Source organism: Sesamum indicum, linkage group LG1 (genome assembly GCF_000512975.1).
Source record: "Sesamum indicum cultivar Zhongzhi No. 13 linkage group LG1, S_indicum_v1.0, whole genome shotgun sequence".
Classification (NCBI taxonomy): domain Eukaryota; kingdom Viridiplantae; phylum Streptophyta; class Magnoliopsida; order Lamiales; family Pedaliaceae; genus Sesamum; species Sesamum indicum.
Genome location: NC_026145.1, coordinates 16,170,527 through 16,189,960, shown reverse-complemented (window position 1 = coordinate 16,189,960; position 19,434 = coordinate 16,170,527). Strand labels below are relative to the sequence as shown.

Below are 19,434 nucleotides of genomic sequence, written 5' to 3'. Positions count from 1 at the left end.
TTCCGCATAAACTTTCCCAATAGGAGAGATTCTTAAAATAAAGCACAAACCACAATTTTTTGATATCTCACTCTAAAACTTATTTCTAAACTTTCTTAATCTCTTAAATTCCTTTACCAAACCTATGTTAGCATAATCATTCAGCATGTTCAGTGAAGCATTAGGGTGGCGGTGGATGATAACCAATCACAGGGACTGAAAATGGCAATCAATATATAAAACTGACCTGATAATGCACGCCGGATATCCCCAAAACGAACACTAGTCCAAACACCTCGTTGCAGTCTATGCCGAGCAGCCTTGGCAGATGCAAGCTCAAAGGCACTGCATTGGAGAAAAAGTGGATAGAAAGGTCATAATGAAACATAAAAGTAACTCATCTAAAATATCTTAATAGTACCTTTCTTTAGTGCTGTTGGAATCCGTGAAACCCTGAGCAGCTTTTGCTGCTGTTAGAAATGGACTTCTAGCATGATCAAGTTGGAATGGCCAGAAAGCAAACTTTAAATCTGTCAAAATCTGCAGATGTCAATAACATTTGTACATCACAATTATCATCATGGTTAACATGCAAAATGTATAAGCAAAGAGGTTGAGAACTAGAGGAAAATACGGTATCAGTTTTACAGGAGCTCAAGCATGTCCTTTCATAATCTCTTGAGTAAAATCTGATGTTAGGACAAACCAAGTAGAAACTAAGAGAAAAGATCATGCGTCATACAACAAACTAAAGAATCATAGAGCAAAAATCATAAGATGAGAGTCATAGTTTATTCCGCACAGAAATTAACTTAAAACTAAGGTTATTGCCAAGCATTTAAATTTCAACATGGCAGGAGTATCAAGGATCTTTCATTTTGCTCTCGTTCTTTCTTGATGCTTGAAGAAAATTAAACTGGTTGCAAACTCAGACTGTTAAAGCCAACTGGTTCAGAGCTATAAAGGATAAACAGGTCACTTGAAAACTGAGATGTGCCAACTTCAAGGTTCCCGCTCACCAGGGGTTCGAGATTAGAGTTATAGCCAAGGATATCTAGCAGTATTCTAGGTTAACAGGGACCACAGAAACACAATATGGAAGGCATATTGCATGTTGAATACACTCCATACCATTTCTAGGCAAGGATGGATGTAAGAAGCAGTAGTGTGTGATTAAAGATTGGCATAGCCCACAAGTGGAGTTGCAAAATTTCCACCTTCTAGGTCTAGCATGAGAGCCGAGATAATGCATGTATGAGCATAAGGATATGCGTACAGTGATATTCGGTCAGTGATATTCTGTGAAGGAAGCACAGCTAAGTTACAAGATCAAGCAGACAAGTAAAAGAATTACCTCTACCAATAAAGATTGTGATGTCATTATATGTGGTTGATCAGATTCCTTGCTCTTTTGTTTTTGATACCCTCTAGGAGAACTATATGAATCATGAGGGAAGAAGATCTCCACATCAAAATCTAGGACGTCCCACATACGAAGCATCTTTAGAATCTCTGAGTAAATAAGGGAAAGCATAGAAACAGAACCTGAACGATGCGTCAAGACCTGTGGAGAAGATGTAGTTTTCAGGAGTAATGAACCATAGCCCACATAAAAGCCAAAAACAATTGGTCATGGAAGGTGAATAGACACATACTGAGTTGAGATACAGGGCACGCTGCTCTACTTGGTTTCTGGCATTTGCCCTCCGAAAGCCCTGAAAAAGGATAAAGCCATGTTATACTGGGAATTTGTAATAGCAGCATGAAATATACAAATAGTAATAAGGATGATAAAAAAAGGAAGCATTAAGAGAGCAATTATCTCAGAACATGCTCATTTTCTTTGACACAGCAAATTACTTCCAGAGCAGAAACAAGAAGAGACACTATGTTTCCATCCAAGGCAGTTCAAATGTATTATGAGGAAGAAGAGAAAATGATGCCAAAAAGCCTACCTGTCAGAGGAACTGTTTTTCTTATGAGCTAAACAAGTGAGCCAAGAAAATTTCACATAGGAAGCAATGAAAAGAAAAAAGATTTAAAAGTTAATGATCTATTGTTTTACAACTTTCTGTAATATATAAGTCCCAGAGTAATAGGTAAGACAAATGTGCACGAAGTTTAGAGATTAAGCTTTAACTCCGAGGAAAGTCTCATGCATTCATCTTCATTTCGTGAGCTAGAGAATTCATTACCAATTTTAGCCTAAATGCAGCAGAGTTATCTTTTTGGAGTGAAGTTAATTATAGCTTTTCTCTTTACAGAAGTCCTCATGTGATCCAAACCATAGATAATTTTTGGAATAACATACTCGATCAATTCATATATTTAATTTCATCAAACTCGCAATTTTAATTTTTTTATTACTCATTTTTTCCCATGATACAAGCTTCCTTTATCTATTTCTCAATCTAACCAACACTTCAATGATGCAACAGATTCTGGAGATGAGAGGAAATGCCTAAGATATCTGTTAGAAATATCAAACATTAAATGATTCTCTTCTCTAAGATGAGATGACCATTCAACATGTCATCAAAACCAAGGCAAACAAGACGTCTTGAATTCAAAATCACTACTGCCACTTATTTTTAAAAAGAGTTTCACATGCTAGGTTTTACAGAAAAGAGTACTACCTACACATGAAGGGCTATACTACAAATATTGAATAATTCTCCTCTCAACAATTCAAACTTTTAGGTGAGGTGGTCATTCAACAACATCAGGGGACATAAATGAGTTGTAGCCTTCATAGTGTAAGGACATGAAATAGAATAGATCAATATAAAATCAAATGCAATTATTTATAAATAGAAGTTTAACTTACTTTATCAACATACAGATATCTCTCTAAACACTCAAGAAATTTCTCTGGTGAGGATCTACATGACGAGCTGTAATGAGAGCAATAGTCCATCGAGAGGCTATCCAGTCTTTCAATAAAATCATCTACCGGTAGCGGAACAGAAGAGTGTGAAACAAGGGAGTCATCCTCAGCTGCTATATGAAGAGCTGCTCTCCCCAGGTCAACCTTTCTATTTATACTTATGCTAGTTTCTCTCTCAATGTCAGATAGTTTTTCAATCTGTAAGCAGAAACCACGCCTTGCAGCCTGTTCATCAGAGATAGAATGAAATATTTGTTTTGATCAGCTATTTTGTTGGTCAAACTTTACTAAAGAAAAGATATTTTCTTTTTCTTTAAGCTTTACTTGATAAGGTTTCAGAAAGGCAGTTACTCAAAATACAATAACAATCTTATGGTCATATGTTCTCATCCTCCAACTAAAATGCAAATATTATGAGTAAAGAAGGCAATACAGCAGATGCACATTATTCTTGAATAAGAATCCTGATTTGAAACTCAGCTTCATAATAATCAGAGACTTTTTATACGACAACTTTAAAGTCGAAGAATGACCAATTAAAACAACACCATGCCATGGATGCATGTTCTTACAACAACTTCCAATATTTTTTTCTGTCTTTCATCCTAAATAATAATAAGTAAAATGGAAAAGTTGTTAGCATTCCTTTTATTAGCAATAAAATGTAGGTACGATTGTTTCATTTCACAATACTGATAGCATAAAAGCTCAGGTAATAAGAAAATATCAGATCAAAGCACTATGGTTTGCCTTCTCGCCACAAGGAAAAAGGTTTGGAAACTTGAATACGTAGCAATACCAACTAATCTGTACTAGTTTTCGAAATTTGAGTTATGTTCCTTTGATGCGAAAATCCATATGGGTTTGTTAAGATTTTTTGGTATGCACTCTGGGTACGTATTGCATTGCAAGCATGTAATTCACAACCTGAACCAAATATATGTCATGAATAAACATAAAAACTACTGCATAATGTAAAAGTATTTAGTCAGCGATCAATTTGATTCTCAGCTCGAAAAGTGCGTATTCCAGGGAACTTCATCAAACTAAAAACTGAAAGGGCCAATATATCAAGCTACCGAGTACTGATCAAAACAAAAACGATTTATCCATGAAAAGACTTCTGGAGATGCCCTGAAATTCACCACAAAATACATAATTATTTGAATCAACAAAAAATGTCATTAATCCCAGAAAAATTGATCTCATGAAACACTGTATCATGTGATTACATTTCTGTCAATCCATTTACCATGTCTATCCAAACTCCAACAAACCCGAACATTTCAAATTTAAAAAATCACATAAAAGAACTGAAAATGCAGAAATTAAAAGCAACAAAAAGTTCCATAACAAAAATAGTAAATAAAAGAATACCCTCGCATGAGCAGTATTGATCCCAGATAAATCAAGGGCATCATGAAGCACGTATTTCAGCTCATCTGCTGCCGATAATCTACTCTTACAGCTACAATTCACAACTCGGCTCGATTGACGGAACTGGAATTTGGACAATTTCCATGGACAACAATCGGGAATTGATGATGTTGATCTCGAGGAGGATAAAATGGTGAACGTCGTGGAGAAAATCCATGCAAAAGCCATGATTGCTATCTACTCTTTCTGAGGAATTAATAAGCAAAATTTGAAGTTAATCTGTGGAATGAACGCCACAAGTTGAATTAAACAAAAAACAAATATCTATTTTGTTGTGTCTGAAATCTCTGATCTCAGTAATTTTGGCATTTTACAAGGGCGGAAGAGGAGTACCAGAAGGGTCGGTGTGGGCATAAACGTGACTTATTACTGTGCATCATTTATATAATAAATAAATAAAGTTTATCTATTTGAACGTAATATTATATAATTATATAATATATATAAAAATGCATTTGGTTGAACACAATTGGAGGTAGACTACCTCTTTATCAATTTAGGGCGGCTAGAAAGATACTTTGGAATGCTCCTAAAATGCACTACATTCATAGTATCACGGTTATAGCAAAAGAGCGTCATTTTCAATTCGCCAAATTCAAAAGAAAAAACATTATTTAATTTTGGTCATATTATTTAAATAATTATTATTATCATTTTATAAGCACCATAATTAGGAAAGTGAATAATTCAAGGCGAACTGAACACATTATTATTCAAACTTGTTTGAATTATTATCGAGTTTAAAAAGTTACATTTGAATTTGATTTGATTATTATTCTAATCGAGTTCAAACAAGTTTTAATTGAATCAAACTTTAGTCGAGTTCGAGTGATTTAATATTTTTAAGTATATTTTTACTATTTTTATACTAATCAAATCGAGATCGAACCGAACTCAAAAGTTACCGAACAAAATTTTTTGTTCAAGTTTGATTTGTTAAGTTTAACAAATCGAGTTCAAACGAATTTTTATCGATCGATTTCAATCGAGTATCGAATATTTTGATTTTGTTTTAGCCCTAACCATAAATTTATTTTATTTAAACAAAGTTTATTTTTAAAGTAATATATATAGCACTTTATAAACTCTGAAAACATGATATAAGATGTACGAGCTTATAAAATATTTTAAACAAGCTTAGCCAAATACTCTCTCAGATTATTCTCCGTGGAACCTAAATAATAAAGCTAAATGATTTGATTCATGGTTCACCTTATTACAGAAGATCGATCAACAGAAGAAGAAAACAAAAGACTGTGAACCATACAGCAGGATGTAAGGAAAGCAGTAGAATGTGGCAGGTCATGGTAAACAAGTCCTGTGTCTAGTTCTTCTGGAGCTGGGATTTGTAAATGGAATGAGCAGAAGTAGTTGCAGTAACTGGGGATAGTCTGATGCTGAAGGAGTAAGGCACAGCAGGCACAAGATACTTGTCGTGGACGCAAGGAGACCAGCTATCGTCCCCACCTACACCCATGTGCTTGTGGTCCAGATGCACCTATACAAGACAAAACAGACCGAACAAACTTAAAAGTACTTTGATATGTTGTCCTAATATGTGCAGTCGTAGGAGGTTCCAAGACTTTGAGTCTGGAGGTAAAAGCAATCGTGCATGTGGTCGGATCCGTATGGAGGACACCACAGGTTACGAGTGTGATTGCCAAAGACGAAGAGTCCCGACTTTCTAATAAGGGGAACGTGAAATTTCAAGATGGCTATGTATGGATGACGATATAATTCAAGAGAAATAAAGGGCCATATAATACCTCGATGTCTTCTCCCTTCACCAGCTCCTCCTTCCGTGTTGCCCTCTCAAGCTCGGCAGTACTGTAGTAACTTGCATTCATTTGCATCGGTGGAGACCCTCCATAAGTGGAAGCGTAAAGACCACAACCATCCTTGTTTTGAAACGTCACCCACCTAACATCTGCCCTTCCCGAGGATTCTCCAGGAACAATATATGGCACATGCAAGCTACCCACATCCTGCTCGTACACACCAACGTGTGCAGCAGCTTTTCTATCAGGATAACATTCAAAAGGGCCCCTCCCGTACCATTTGATCAGGTCCATTGATTTGTCCAAGTGAAATTCGAGCCCGACTCTTGGCAAAGGTGGCAAATCAGGATTTGGTTTTACTTGACATTCCAGAATGACATCTCCAGAACCATAAATTGAATATACTAAGTCAACCTTAAAGAGAGATGAGCTTTTGTCTGCACCAGTTGGCAGGCCAAGATAGTTTACTGCTACTTTCAATAGATTATCCGACGCATTTAGAACCGTGCAGCTCTCCTTCATAAATGTTAAATTATTCAGTTTTGCACTTTTCCATCTTGAAAGGTAACTTGCTGCCTCACCCCCCTTGTCATTATCTGTAGGTGCTCTCCAAAAGCATGGTAGTATACCTTTTCTCATCACCAGGACTCCATCCACCTGCCATTCGTTCCAATAGCATCATAGGTCTTAATAAAATTCATGCACAAGGTTTCTCCATATTATAAAAAAAGAAACCTTGATTTAGAAGAATTAGGTTGACACTCCTTGCAGTAATGTTTTACATTACAGATTTCCTACCAGCTGGTTTTCAGGGAGAATCTATAATGTAAAATGCGACTAAGGGAGTGTAAAGTAATTTTCAATGCCAAGTGGTTTTGGTTAATATACCAAACCTTGTCGAGTCTGAGTGAAGTTATCCCCATAACAAATTGTTGCACTTGCTACTGTGCTTGTATATGATAATATCGACCTGACCACAATATAAATGCATGCAGTACACCATAGTTGGTAATCGAGTGAAACCTGACGTCATAAGTTACCTTCCAGCTCTTAATAGCTCCAGTTTCTCTGTTCAATTTGATCTCCCACAGGTTCTTATTATTAACTTCTATTATATCATCATGAACTTGAGTAAAGAAAGCTCCGTGCTCACCTTCAATGATCTGGGACAATAATATTTATCAAACGTTTTGTGGAAAGTAACAGGAAATAATTCCGAGACAAACATCAACTACAGAAAGAACACCTACATGAGGAGCAATTTCTTTTTTGACGGGCAGCTGGAGTTGTGAGGATGAAACTACATGACCAGCTTCGGCCCAACGGGTTGAGCCCAAAAGCTTTACAGTAAATGTCAAAAACATTTCTGTTGCATCTGAAGTACACCACAGAGTGTACCAAGGGCCAGCATCCCATTTTATGTCATAACTTTTCTGAGGATCTATGATTGGTATGCTGAGAGTTCCAGAGCCCAGCTCACAACCATCACCAAGCATCATCCACTGGAACTCTAATGCTTCTGTTGTGTCAAAGAAGTGCGTATTCGTAATCTACAAGTTAAATTTCAGCTTCCGGGATTAGGAAATTCTGAGCAAAGGAATTAGGAAACAATGTGGTTAGTGAGATACCACCTTAATTATCCCGTCCTTTATCGAAATTTTGATTGGCTGGTATACAAACTTGACCTCTGGAAAATTATGACATAGAAATCAAACAATTGAATCAAGACCAGATAATACTAAGTTATGATGACAGATGAGCATTCATTTTACCATGTAGAGCAGGATGAGGACTTCGATCTGGCCATACAAGGCCATTGAGGCAGAAGTTCAGATCATTAGGGGTATCCCCGAAATCACCTCCATATGCCCATTGTTTCCTACCGTCTGCGCCCTCCTTCAGTAATGCCTGAACAAGAGGGGATAAAGAGAATAAACAGGACCTGTCACTTACTTAAAGACTACCATCAAGGACACCTAAAACTGATGTTATTAAAAAAACTAACTGGTTACACCTTTCCCATATTGTGGTAAAACATGCTGCCTTATCAAGGAACCAATATGAATAATGAAAACAACTAGCAAACAACCAAATTGAAATGGATAGCACTTGTTTCGAACTGTTCTATGGGCAGTCTCTCTGATTTGGATAAAGACAATATGATATTACTTAATATTGAGGCACAAAATAGTAAATGAGATGAAACTGATAATTATATATATCTTTCTGGGGAAAACTATATTTTTTTTCATTTCTTGTTTAGACCAAAACATAAGGAATAAGTTACAGAAACTCAGTGAAAATTTACTAATTGGACCTGATCAACCCAATCCCAGATGAAACCTCCCTGTAGACCAAATGTGTTATCAATTGCTTCCCAGTATTCACGAATATTTCCGGTGCTGTTTCCCATCGAATGTGAATACCTGTCAGTTTTGTAGCAGATCAATTAGAATATCCTATGAGACTGGGTGGGAAATTCATGGGATTTTCAGAGATGCTCAGTGAAAAACTCAAGACTTACTCGCACAATATCAGTGGACGTACTTCAGCTGGATCTTCAGCTATCTTAACTATGTCCCAAACACGCATATACATGGGGCATACAATATCTGTTGAAGACGTTCTGGCTCCCCCACCTTCATAGTGCAAGAACCTAGTTGAGTCCTTTTCCCGTACCCAACCTGAAAGAATGTGAAACAGAGAAAACCATTCAAAAAATGACTATATCAGCTCTTCTTCACCAGAATACTTTGGAACTATTGGATTTAACTAATATATGTCCTTTATAAAAATATGAAAACTTAAAAAGTTTTATACAAATAGATTAAAACGATCTCCCATCAGATCATTAGACACACGAGTGATTGTGAAGAAGAGTATGCTTACAGTAACTTCTGCAGATTCAGCGAAGTTTTACAATTTCAATCATAACATTTCAACAAATTGTACTTTAATATAAAGTTTGAAGTACTTTTGTTTTGCAAAACCTTCTACATTACACAGATTGCATGTCTTATATTAGAGCTGTTCCAGGACATTGGGTGGTCATGGGACATCTGCAACGAAAAACATGACTGCAGGGGTGTTGGTATCATTCTCCAAATTGGGAGCCTGTTGTAATACATCCAAACCTCAAAGGTGTCTATGTAATATATCCTTGTGTCTTACATACTTGAACATGGGAAAGATCATTGCCCCTTATGCTCCCAGGAAACAGCCTAGGATGTATCAACATTTTAGCACTTGGTATGCTGGGAGCGAGTGATTTTAGAAACCATGCCAACAATAGTAACATTCTTTATAACTATTGATAACTTCTAAGAGGACTTCAAATTAAGTTGTCATGCCCCAGACTTTAATTTTCAATATGCTACATGTTGCAGGACATACATAAGTATGAAGCTATTCGCAGAGCAACTCATAACTCAAGCAGGATGCTCAACATCCAACATCAGGTCCCAGGTACCACCTTCCCCAAATGTATTGAGAGACCAGACTGTCAGTTTCATATTAGTATTAGATAATGGAACCTGGTAATTTGTTATTTATGAGCATAAAATAAGAAAGAAAAAATGTAGTTAATTAAGAGATACCAGCAAGTGCAGCATGATTAGGTCCATAGCTCGACTCATTTCCTAAAGACCAAGAAATGATGCACGCATGATTTTTATCCCTTTCGACCATTCCAATAACTCGATCTAGCATGGAAGAGGCCCAAATTGGTTCCCCTGTAGGATGCTTTACATTTGAGGAAAGATGAAAACCATGTGTCTCGATATTGGCTTCATCGATCATGTAGATGCCAAACAGATCACATAACTCATACCACCTCTGATGTTGAGGGTAATGACTGTTTCTCACAGCATTCATATTACTTTGCTTCATCAAAACCAAATCCTACATAAATATATTCAAAAAAAGAAAAAACAAATCACGTAAGCTGGAGGGCACTTCAAATTTATGAAAATGCTGGAAGCAGAGTAGATAAGGAGAAGACTTGGACAACCACCTGGACCATGCACGCCTCCAAGTTTGTTTTTCCTAGACAAGGGTGGTGTTCATGCCTATTCACGCCTCTTATCATCACTGGTTTTCCATTTACAAGCATTTGTTTTGGGGCTTTTGATATTTTTCGTATGCCAATCTGGCATGATTCGCAATCAACTACATGTCCCGATGCATCTTTGAGGGTGACAACAAGAGTATACAGATTTGGCTGTCAAATACAAATAAGTAATAAGAGATCGGACAAGTGGAATTGTAAACAATGCGCAACTGAATCAGCCTGTGTAGGAAGAATCATGTTAATTATAATGGATTCAAGTGAAAATAAAGTGATGTCAAAAAACAACAGCAAATTACATGAGGAATTGCAATCAACAGAAAACATTTCCATTTATAGTAGCAACCCACACATACTGTAAAATAAAGAACAAAAAACAAAATTAGAATGTAAAAGCATAACTTTATATGTTCCATTCAAAATGACCTTGACTACTAGAGAAGTTGATGAAATGGAGGAGCATACAAGCTAGTTACACTAGCAATGCCATTTATATGCTTGGACTGAAAAAGTTGCTCGTATTACGTCTACATTATCTAGCCACCTTCAGGCCAACATGTTCTTTATAATCTGGTTGCATCAACCATTACATCAGCACTACACTCTGAAACAATCTGAAATTCAGTTCGACACTAGAGCATCAACTAAAGTTTCTGCTACTCAGACCAGTAAAGGCTAAAAGATAACTTTTTTCCATGTTTAAGAATTATGGAAGTATATTCCTGATTAAATACAACTACAATGTCCAGCTTCTCAGAACCGACATTTAGCTCCTCGAGTTCATTCTGTGTAAATTTTGGTGAATGGGATTCAGTAGCATAAGCAATACAGAATAAACAACAAGCAATTACAGAAGATTCATAATGCCTCTAAAGTTCTCTATATGCACAGAGTGACAGAGACCAGATCGTTTTGTCCTAAACAATTTGCAAAAGCAGAGTCACGTGAAGGTAAATAGTTATACGGTAAAACAATTAGCTAGAAAGCATAGGTAGGAAGTTAAGAATAAAATCTATGTCAAAAGGCATTTACTTGCTCAGCAGTCCACAGCTTAGGCGTCTTCAGTTTCCCTTTAAGTTGATATCCTATGAACCCAAGATAAAAATCAACTGAACTAGTTAGTTGTAGATGAGCCACACTTGTAGATGGCAGATTGGCATGTCCATTGCTGGTGTACAAACTCCCCGTCTCGAAAATTTCAGCTTCAATAGTAAAGCTTGTGATGAACTTATCTTCAGCTATTTTGAACCAGTTCCCAGTTTCTACTGAGTTGTCAATGTTCAATGCTGAGCAGTCAATTTTCACCTCAACCTGCAAATTACAGTAACAAAAACCAACTCATACTTTTGCAACATATGCTCCTTTCAATTGCTTATGACTTTGCATTGGAACAGCCTTTACAAACCAAGACATCATCTACAAATTTCATTAGTTGGTTTACATTTTCCAAAGGGGTTGAGGATAGTGAGTTTTGTCTCCAGTAGAACCAACTACTTGGATCATTCCAGGCAGATAATATTACTATGCCAAGTCAAGTGGAAAGAGCTCACCGCTTTTATAGTGCTGTTTGCATTGAAGTAACAGGTAATCTTAAACTTCCTTCTCCTGTATTCAATTGTTACCTAATCACATATGGAAGAAAAGATACTCCAACATTTTCCCTTCCAGTTTTTTTGTCTATTTCATTACTTCTACCGAATGCATAAGGCAAAGAGTTCAGACTCTTCGGAATCAGATGCAAGGATTGTTACTGGTTACCAGAAGATGCTAATAGATTTCCAAAAGGAAACTAGTTAATCCTTCAGATATTCAGCTGCTAGAAAGTCAGAAAAATTGATTTAGTTATATCATTCAGTAGTTAGATAACTCATTAATCATTGCTAGGTAAATTGCGTTTTGATCGCTAACCTTTCAGATGGAATCATAGCCATTTCATGGTGCTTTTAATTATAACACTTATGGTTGATAATTCATAGAATTGGATAGTCTACTGAAAAATTCCTCAAACTCTAAGAGACCAAGCTCCTGCATCATATGCATCGAAACAGTGCAAAGAGAAGTTTCTAGAGGTATTCAATTTCCATGTCAAGTATAATGTTGTATGAGTTTCCTACATGAGAAAGTGATAATAAGTTTCCTTTGAAGAAGTAGTTGCCTCGTTTTATAGATTGTCTATGCACAAATCAGATAGTAATCCAAAGACGGTTTCTTGAAAGCATTCTCAGTGAGTGCGGAATATGCTATGAAGAGAACACAGACATATATACCTGTATATCTGCACAAGAAAAATCTTCAGCCAAGTTTGATTTGAAGAAATAATCGGCAATAAAGACCTGCACATTCATTGCACACTTAGATCAAATGATTTCATCACTAGTCAATAACGACCTTTGCGAATCAGAAGTCCACAATTTACACTGAAATATGTAGCAAATCCTCTCTTGAAAGAAGATAATAAAGAAACTAATACAGAGAAATTGAGAAAAGATGTTTGAAATATAAAAACCAAGGCTAGTCAATGTCAGAATAGTGGGCTAGTCAAGGCAACAATGACAAGTAAAGTTTGATTAAGTACTTCTTTTAGAAACCGAAATTCATTTTGGCAGGGTGTAAAAAAGTATAGATATTACATGATTGAAAGCTGAGCAAACTGAAATTGTCAAGTAGACATAATATCACACAGATTCTCAATGAGTTGAAGTACATGAAAACATTGGTCATAACAGACACAATTCAACACTCTTTATCACTCTCAACAAGTTCCTAAGAATGCTCTTGCTTTATCAAGTGGAGACCAGGAACCAACAATAATGGCTTATCCAGACTTAAAAAACTTAACAGAGTTCGTAAAAATCAAGTAACTCTAGCGAACTTAAGAAACACTATAAATACTACTATAAATACTACTTTCTGCATTTAGCACAAGGTTCCTCCTTTGTCTTTAGTCCTTTGTAACGATTCAAAACACTTCTAAGGTTGGATTGTTTATTTTGAAAGACTTTATTTGAATTTTAAGAACATTTCTAGAAAACCCTTTTTCCACTTTCTTTGTAGAGACGCAACTAGGGGCAACTGGGGCTTGGACCCAAGGACTGCCACATTGAAGTGGAGGCAAGTACCACCACAGTGAAGCATAGATAGCATTTCTAACCGTTAAAGTTATTAAATTGCTCTCTTCTATACAAGCTCAAACTTTCCAATGAGGTGGTTATTCAATATACTACTACAAGTAGACCAAGCAAAAGTCCTAGGTTCAAGTCTCATGCTCCAGCTACTAGGCATCACCAGGAAAAAAAGGAAAATATGAAGTGGTCTATATACTAACAAACTTGAGAAACTTTTCCATGTTTCATCCAGATTAGGCCCAGAAACACTGACTTGGTGGCACAGCTACTAGCATTTACGACCATAAGTTTTTCTTTCTGCTGTAAATAACGTGATTTCACAGATATTTCATCCATAAAGTTAGTGCCAAAACTCTTAATGATTTCATTTAAGGAAAAGCAATGTAGATGCTAAACATGAATAACTCCCCCATGTGCTGAGTACAAACCTTAGGTTTAGCAAGCAGAAGAACATCACGATGGATGCCAGATAACCACCAGTGATCCTGATCTTCAAGGTAAGAACCATCACACCATCGCATCACTTGAACAGCCAGACAATTTATCTTGTCAGATCCACATGGATGACAGAAATCTGTGATCTCAAATTCAGCTGGTAGTCTGCTGTCCTGACTGACGATACGCAGAAGAAGAGTTTCCGGGTTTTACCAACACATATTTATGAGAATACTATACATACACATGTATACATCAGTGTGTGCATCTGTGTATGTATAAATGTTATAGAAAAAAAAAATATATGCTACTAAATATGGAAGTTTTCTTCCTGAGCTAATATTCCCTCTTTTATACTTGCACATAATTTTCGTCAATTGCTGTTGACAAGGGCATTAGTCATATATCTTTAGCAGTGATTGCAACCAACAAACAACTCTTTTGCTCATCTTTCAGGAAAATATACAGGTTATTAAATTTAACAAGCCCATGAATCTGCTAGTCAAGAAAAAAATTCTAGCAACAAAACAAAGAAAGCAAGAAACTTTTCTTCTTAGCTTTTCTCTGCTCCCATACCATATTTGTCTAGTTTCTGTTTATATGATGATAAACTCCTTGTGATGTGTCAGCCACAAAATATACACTTGCACTTCAATAGATACCCCTGATGTGAGTTACCATTCAAGAAAGATTTTATGTAGATACTGCAAGAATAATAAATAATAACCCTACTATCACCAAAGACAACTTATTAAAAGGCAACATTATTGGTACAACAAATGCAAATGCAGAATGGAGCTGCTGAATAGCTATGAAATTCTAAAAAGCTTTAACAGAATGCACGACAAACCTATATCCAGTGGGTTGTCCATTTACCCATGCAAAAAAGGCAGAATCAACTGCTTCAAAATGTAAAAATATTCTCCGACCTGCAAAGACATTTTGATGGTATGTTTGGCAGCCAAAAATAATAGCATATCAGAGTGCTAGTATGTAGTTCATTTTGAAGGAAAACCAATTGCTAGTGTGTTTGAGTTTGCTACCAATATTTTGATAAGATGTATACTTACCTCTGAAACTAACTCTTCAACTGTCATTTAACTTCAGATAAAATGCATTTATACTCTATCATTGAGGATTAACTAATTCTGGAAATACTAGCCTATAATAGTAGATCTAATTTAAAATGGTTTAGTCGAAAGCAATACTTTTCAATTATCATGAATGGCTGACATAGCATATTCGTTTCATGATTCAGCGAATATATTTTTCAAACTTTAATAAGTTTTATCCTTAAAAGCTACCATCAATTGGTTCTATCATGTTTTGCAATAAATGATAATGCTTTAATATTTTTAGTGTTGTTCAGAAATAATAGCTGGATTGAATACTGAGTTTAACACATTCATTTTGCATTTTACTGAAGCAAATTGAATCATAAGAAGTACTTGCTGGAATATTGATCAGATGTTCATTTTTACCCACAATCAACTGGGTGTATGAAAGTTCATTAATTATGGAAATACTGAAGTCAAGTGAGCAGCCAAACAAGTGGAGTGGGACCCCTTAAAGTAAATTTTTTTTTTTTTTTATAATTTCTAAAATCTAGCAAAAGTCCAAAGACTTCCCTGTGAGCATGGTAATAGAAGTTTGAGTGACAAAATCTACTATACGTAAAAGTTATTGAGTCGTATTAAAGACAAATCACCATTGTGGCAGCTGAAAAGTATTTGGTACACAAATTTAGTTTTGAACCAATTGCCTTACCAGACTGTATGAATTTTCTTTAATCCATCGTAAATAAGGGAAAGATTAAGAAGATTAATGTTTCCCATAATCATTTGCAAAGATAAAAGCTTGCCAGAACATACGAGCAAATTAAGGAAAAAGGAAGGTGAGAGTGAGCACTAGAAAGGCTTATCTGAATTCATGTTTCACCCTGAAATCTCACCTTCCCATTCTTTAGGAAGGTAAAAGTAAGTCCTGTAGCATCCTGTGGGATTATCTTCGGGAACTTTAGGTGGATTAAGAGGAAATGGGTATACGACATTTGTATAAATTGGCTTGTCGAATCCATGCATCTGCCAATTGGAGGGAACTGTTCAAAATGACAGAACTAGATGTATGAGAACATGCATGTAAAAATGTTGTCCTGGATGTGATATTATTATAACTTAATATAAAGATACTACCTGGTATACTAGCCCATGAAGCATCTTGAAATGAACTGTCATAAAATTCCGGAGGTGTACTAACAGGGCTAGAGGCTAGAAAGAACTTCCAAGTGCCGGACAAAGACTTTACAAAAGGCAGGTCCTTGACCCAATATGCAGCACAATCAAGTGCCTTAGCAACAGCATCATCATCCCAAACGGCCGTCTTCGAAACCAACAAACTCACTTTGTTGCGCTCATACCAGTACCTTAGAGATCCTAAGCAGTAACAGCATCAAATTTTTAACAACTTTGGGTTTCACAATGTTAAATGTTAGAAGACATTGAACCAAAAAGATTAAGGACAGTAATGGAAATGCAAAAATTGCTCGTAGTTACTGTTACAATTTTGAGCTCCACAATGTTAAATGTTTGAGTATCAATAGTATGTTCTAATATATCGCTAGAACGGACTACAGATTTCACTTACTTCTACAGCTAAGTTAGACCAAAGTAGAAACAAATATCATTTTACGTCAAAATTTTCTTCCTTAAGCTACCAGGGGTAAAGCTTTGAAACTAAAAAATGCACAGAAAAATACAAGCTTGTGGAATAAACATAGCAAGAGAACACTAACATACAAATTGTAGATTATTTCAGTTAGAGAAACATGAAAATTTAGATAAGTAACACCTTAAGAAAGATATGCTTCTAAGACCATATTGACCTTCTTAAAGTAACTAACTTGGAAACACATACTGCAAATCAGGGAAAAACTTTCTACTAGGTGCTGAGTGTAACTTAGGTAAACGCAATAAAAACAGACAATCACCTTCCACAGATTCATGGCAGTGCAGTGGAACATGAGCATCTCTCTTTCTCCACTTGATGAAAGACGGATCTTCCCATATTTTGTGACCACTATTTGAAGGTAAAGCAAGTTGACCAACTAATGAGCCCATCTATAAGACCAGAACCTGTTGCTGCATAGCATTAGATCTGTGGGTAAATGATAAAAAGGGATAACAATAAGGGGACAGTTTACCGCAATATGTAGTAGGCATCTTAAGTTGCATACGCAGGGGTATTACTCTATGATGATGATGCATCCACTAAGAGGATAAGTTTGCACAAGGTAATGCCAATTGGATTTGCATCAGTAAGTGTTGGCGTATGATTATATCCAGAAGCCGGACTCATTAAAGGCTCGTTGATTTGCCACGCAAATCCAGAGCGATAGACAGGGAAACATATTAATGCTTTCCATTTCTTGAAGGATGATAACAATTTGGCGGTAATAGTACTACAAATCATCTAAAATGGCGCTTTTTGTCCTGAAGGATCTCAAAGAAGCAAAAAACTGTTCGAATATGCTTTCTTGGCACAAAAATGCATGAATTTAAACATCCTACACGATTTCCAAGCATTTGGTTCCAACCACCAAGTAGCAGACATAGTTTTAGGTTTATTTTTGGGTTTTAATCTACATTGTTTGTATTGTATCAGGAGATTAGTCATCATGGTGTCAGCAACATATATAATATAATTGGATATTATGATCAATACCAGCAAATATTCTGAACTATAGTTGCAAACATGAATGAATTCCAAAGACTCCACTGGAGTTCATATAGATGCATTTAAAAAGGTTTTATAGCAGTGCCCTCAATGCTGTAGTAAAATTTCTCACTACAATCTCTTTATCTTAACTATTTTTCATTTATTATGATGGAAATAATTAAAAATCCAAGAACAAGAAATCTTGATCTTAATGCTGAAACGCTTTAGCTATTGATCCATGACACAGAAAAATCAAACGAAGCAAAAACTTCCAATCATTTCCTGTCGCTAGTGTACCATGTAATATTACACATTTAAATCACACAGTACTTGTAGTTATAAGATAATTAACCACACAACTTTTTAACTACACAAATTCACTCAAACCTGCATATTTATATACAGCCAAACGAACCGGCGCAGATTTAGCATTTATTCACCGAGGATGTACCTCAATATAGTATCAAACTATGATAACGAAGCATGCATCACTAGCATCAAATATTTCCCTTTATTCAGCAACTCTTATTATCTAATGGATGTCCGAATAGACCACAAACAGCATCAAAATCACACCAAATTTTCGTATGGGCACCCTGAAAACATCAAGAAATATGAGCTGTGCGTGTGTGTGTGTGTGTGTGTGTGTGAGAGAGAGAGAGAGAGAGAGTGTACCGGTTAGAAGGCACTCAGAGCTAGGTGTTGAAGTGGAAAGGGTAGTGGATCAGTTATAGTGTGTTCCTCGTTTGCAGATGTCAACTAAAATAATGATCTTGCAGCTCGAGGTTGAGCTACATTTACTTGTTAAGCCATCTACTTTTTAGGAAATTCTAGATTGGTCATTCAACTTTCCCCTAATTTCAAAAAGAACCCTTTGGTGTGGTATATGCATACACCCAACCAAACTAAAAATCTATAATCTACTTGAATAGGTGTTCATTTAGAAAGCATAACATAAACTTATTCAAATACAGGATAATTATTAATTATTAATTAATAAGAATTTTATTTTAATTAATTATCTATTCAATATATTTAAATAGAAATGTCGTAAAAGTTATAAGAGGATTATAACTTAAAATACTTAACCCTAAACTCAATATTTTTTTTTTCGAGCTTGTCCATATCTAGAGCAAGTTTGGGTAAGAAATATATATTAAAAGTTCCAAGTCATCAAGACATGCATAAATTTATAAATAAGAGCTAAAATAAGGAAAGAATAAGAACGGTTATATGCATGAGACCTCCCAGTATTTTGATAAAAATACGAAAGATTTTTTATGATATTAAAATAACGTAAATTCCCTCTTTTGGTAAATAAAAGTTTGCTTACAATTTTGTAGGTGAATGAATCATTATGCCTTTTTTTGCCATTTATTTTATTATTTTTAATGATCATTAATTTTTGTTAGATAAATGAGAACCGTTGGATATGGATAATTAATAACCACTAAATCTCAATATTTATAGATTGATAACCCAAATTTTGTATAAATCTTTCAAACAGTTATGTTTTATGTTTGTAAATATATGATATATAAAAAATAAAATACAGTAAATAAATTATGAAATAATAAGAATTATTGGTTCATACTAATTACGAAGGAGCTTTTAGAACATTTTCATATTAATTGAGGGTTTTCTGCATTTTCACTAAAATATAGGGACTTTTTTTTGCATTTATCGCAATAAGAAGAATACCTGATCAGTTATATGACAATTATGCAATTCATTACTGCTACGACCAGTGTTGTTACTAAGTACTATTATTGTTGTTGTTAGTGATGGATTTAGTTTAGGCCCCCCCACCAACCAACCACCCCAACCTTTCAAATTTTATTTTTAAATACTAATTATCGTGGCATGTAATTTTTACGAACATATAATTTGTGAAAGAAAAATTATAATGATGAATTGTAATAAATATGAAGAAGTAAGGTGAGAAAAATATGGAGTAATGAGTAATTAAGAAAAGAATAAATATAATTATGAGATTATAAAAAACATATTGAA

The 19,434-nt window shown here is 35.4% G+C and overlaps 2 protein-coding genes across 6 annotated transcripts in view; both read right to left on the bottom strand.

Moving 5' to 3' along the window:
* The window catches only part of LOC105169824, a 7,982-nt gene extending 3,278 nt beyond the window's left edge, over positions 1–4,704 (bottom strand). Inside the window, exons 1-7 of one of the 2 annotated variants that reach the window (XM_011090370.2) lie at positions 4,637–4,704; positions 4,244–4,489; positions 2,807–3,091; positions 1,635–1,694; positions 1,334–1,543; positions 401–519; positions 227–324 (exon numbers count right to left, since the gene is read on the bottom strand). In XM_011090370.2, coding sequence (XP_011088672.1) covers positions 227–324; positions 401–519; positions 1,334–1,543; positions 1,635–1,694; positions 2,807–3,091; positions 4,244–4,471 — 1,000 coding nt within the window. In that variant the 5' untranslated portion in view covers positions 4,472–4,489; positions 4,637–4,704. The other variant, XM_011090379.2, reaches the window with a different exon arrangement.
* LOC105169806 (beta-galactosidase) lies at positions 5,405–18,233 on the bottom strand. Of its 4 annotated transcripts, none has more exons than XM_011090331.2 (18): positions 18,097–18,233; positions 16,694–16,844; positions 15,900–16,139; positions 15,659–15,805; positions 14,558–14,636; positions 13,701–13,884; positions 12,415–12,480; positions 11,180–11,458; positions 10,094–10,300; positions 9,678–9,981; positions 8,606–8,765; positions 8,399–8,507; positions 7,854–7,989; positions 7,713–7,768; positions 7,332–7,631; positions 7,122–7,244; positions 6,070–6,738; positions 5,405–5,801 (listed from the first exon to the last, which is right to left on the bottom strand). In XM_011090331.2, the coding sequence occupies exons 2-18, from the start codon at positions 16,821–16,823 to the stop codon at positions 5,628–5,630; spliced, it is 3,363 nt and encodes a 1,120-aa protein (XP_011088633.1). In that variant the 5' UTR covers positions 16,824–16,844; positions 18,097–18,233; the 3' UTR covers positions 5,405–5,627. The 4 variants fall into 4 exon arrangements, with proteins under 4 accessions (XP_011088633.1, XP_011088651.1, XP_020548911.1 ...); XM_011090349.2 differs by having other exon boundaries at positions 16,694–16,838; positions 18,097–18,170; XM_020693252.1 differs by having other exon boundaries at positions 16,694–16,860; positions 18,097–18,164.

Bases quoted from the DNA above. Each gene is read 5' to 3' on its own strand.
- LOC105169806 (XM_011090331.2), bottom strand. From the start codon at position 16,823: ATGGGCTCATTAGTTGGTCAACTTGCTTTACCTTCAAATAGTGGTCAC. The intron at 11,459-12,414 runs GTATATATGTCT...TGTAATTTGCAG, and splicing joins TTTCTTGTGCAGATATACAG to GTTGAGGTGAAAATTGACTG. The intron at 7,632-7,712 runs GTGGTATCTCAC...TTTAACTTGTAG, and splicing joins TAAAGGACGGGATAATTAAG to ATTACGAATACGCACTTCTT.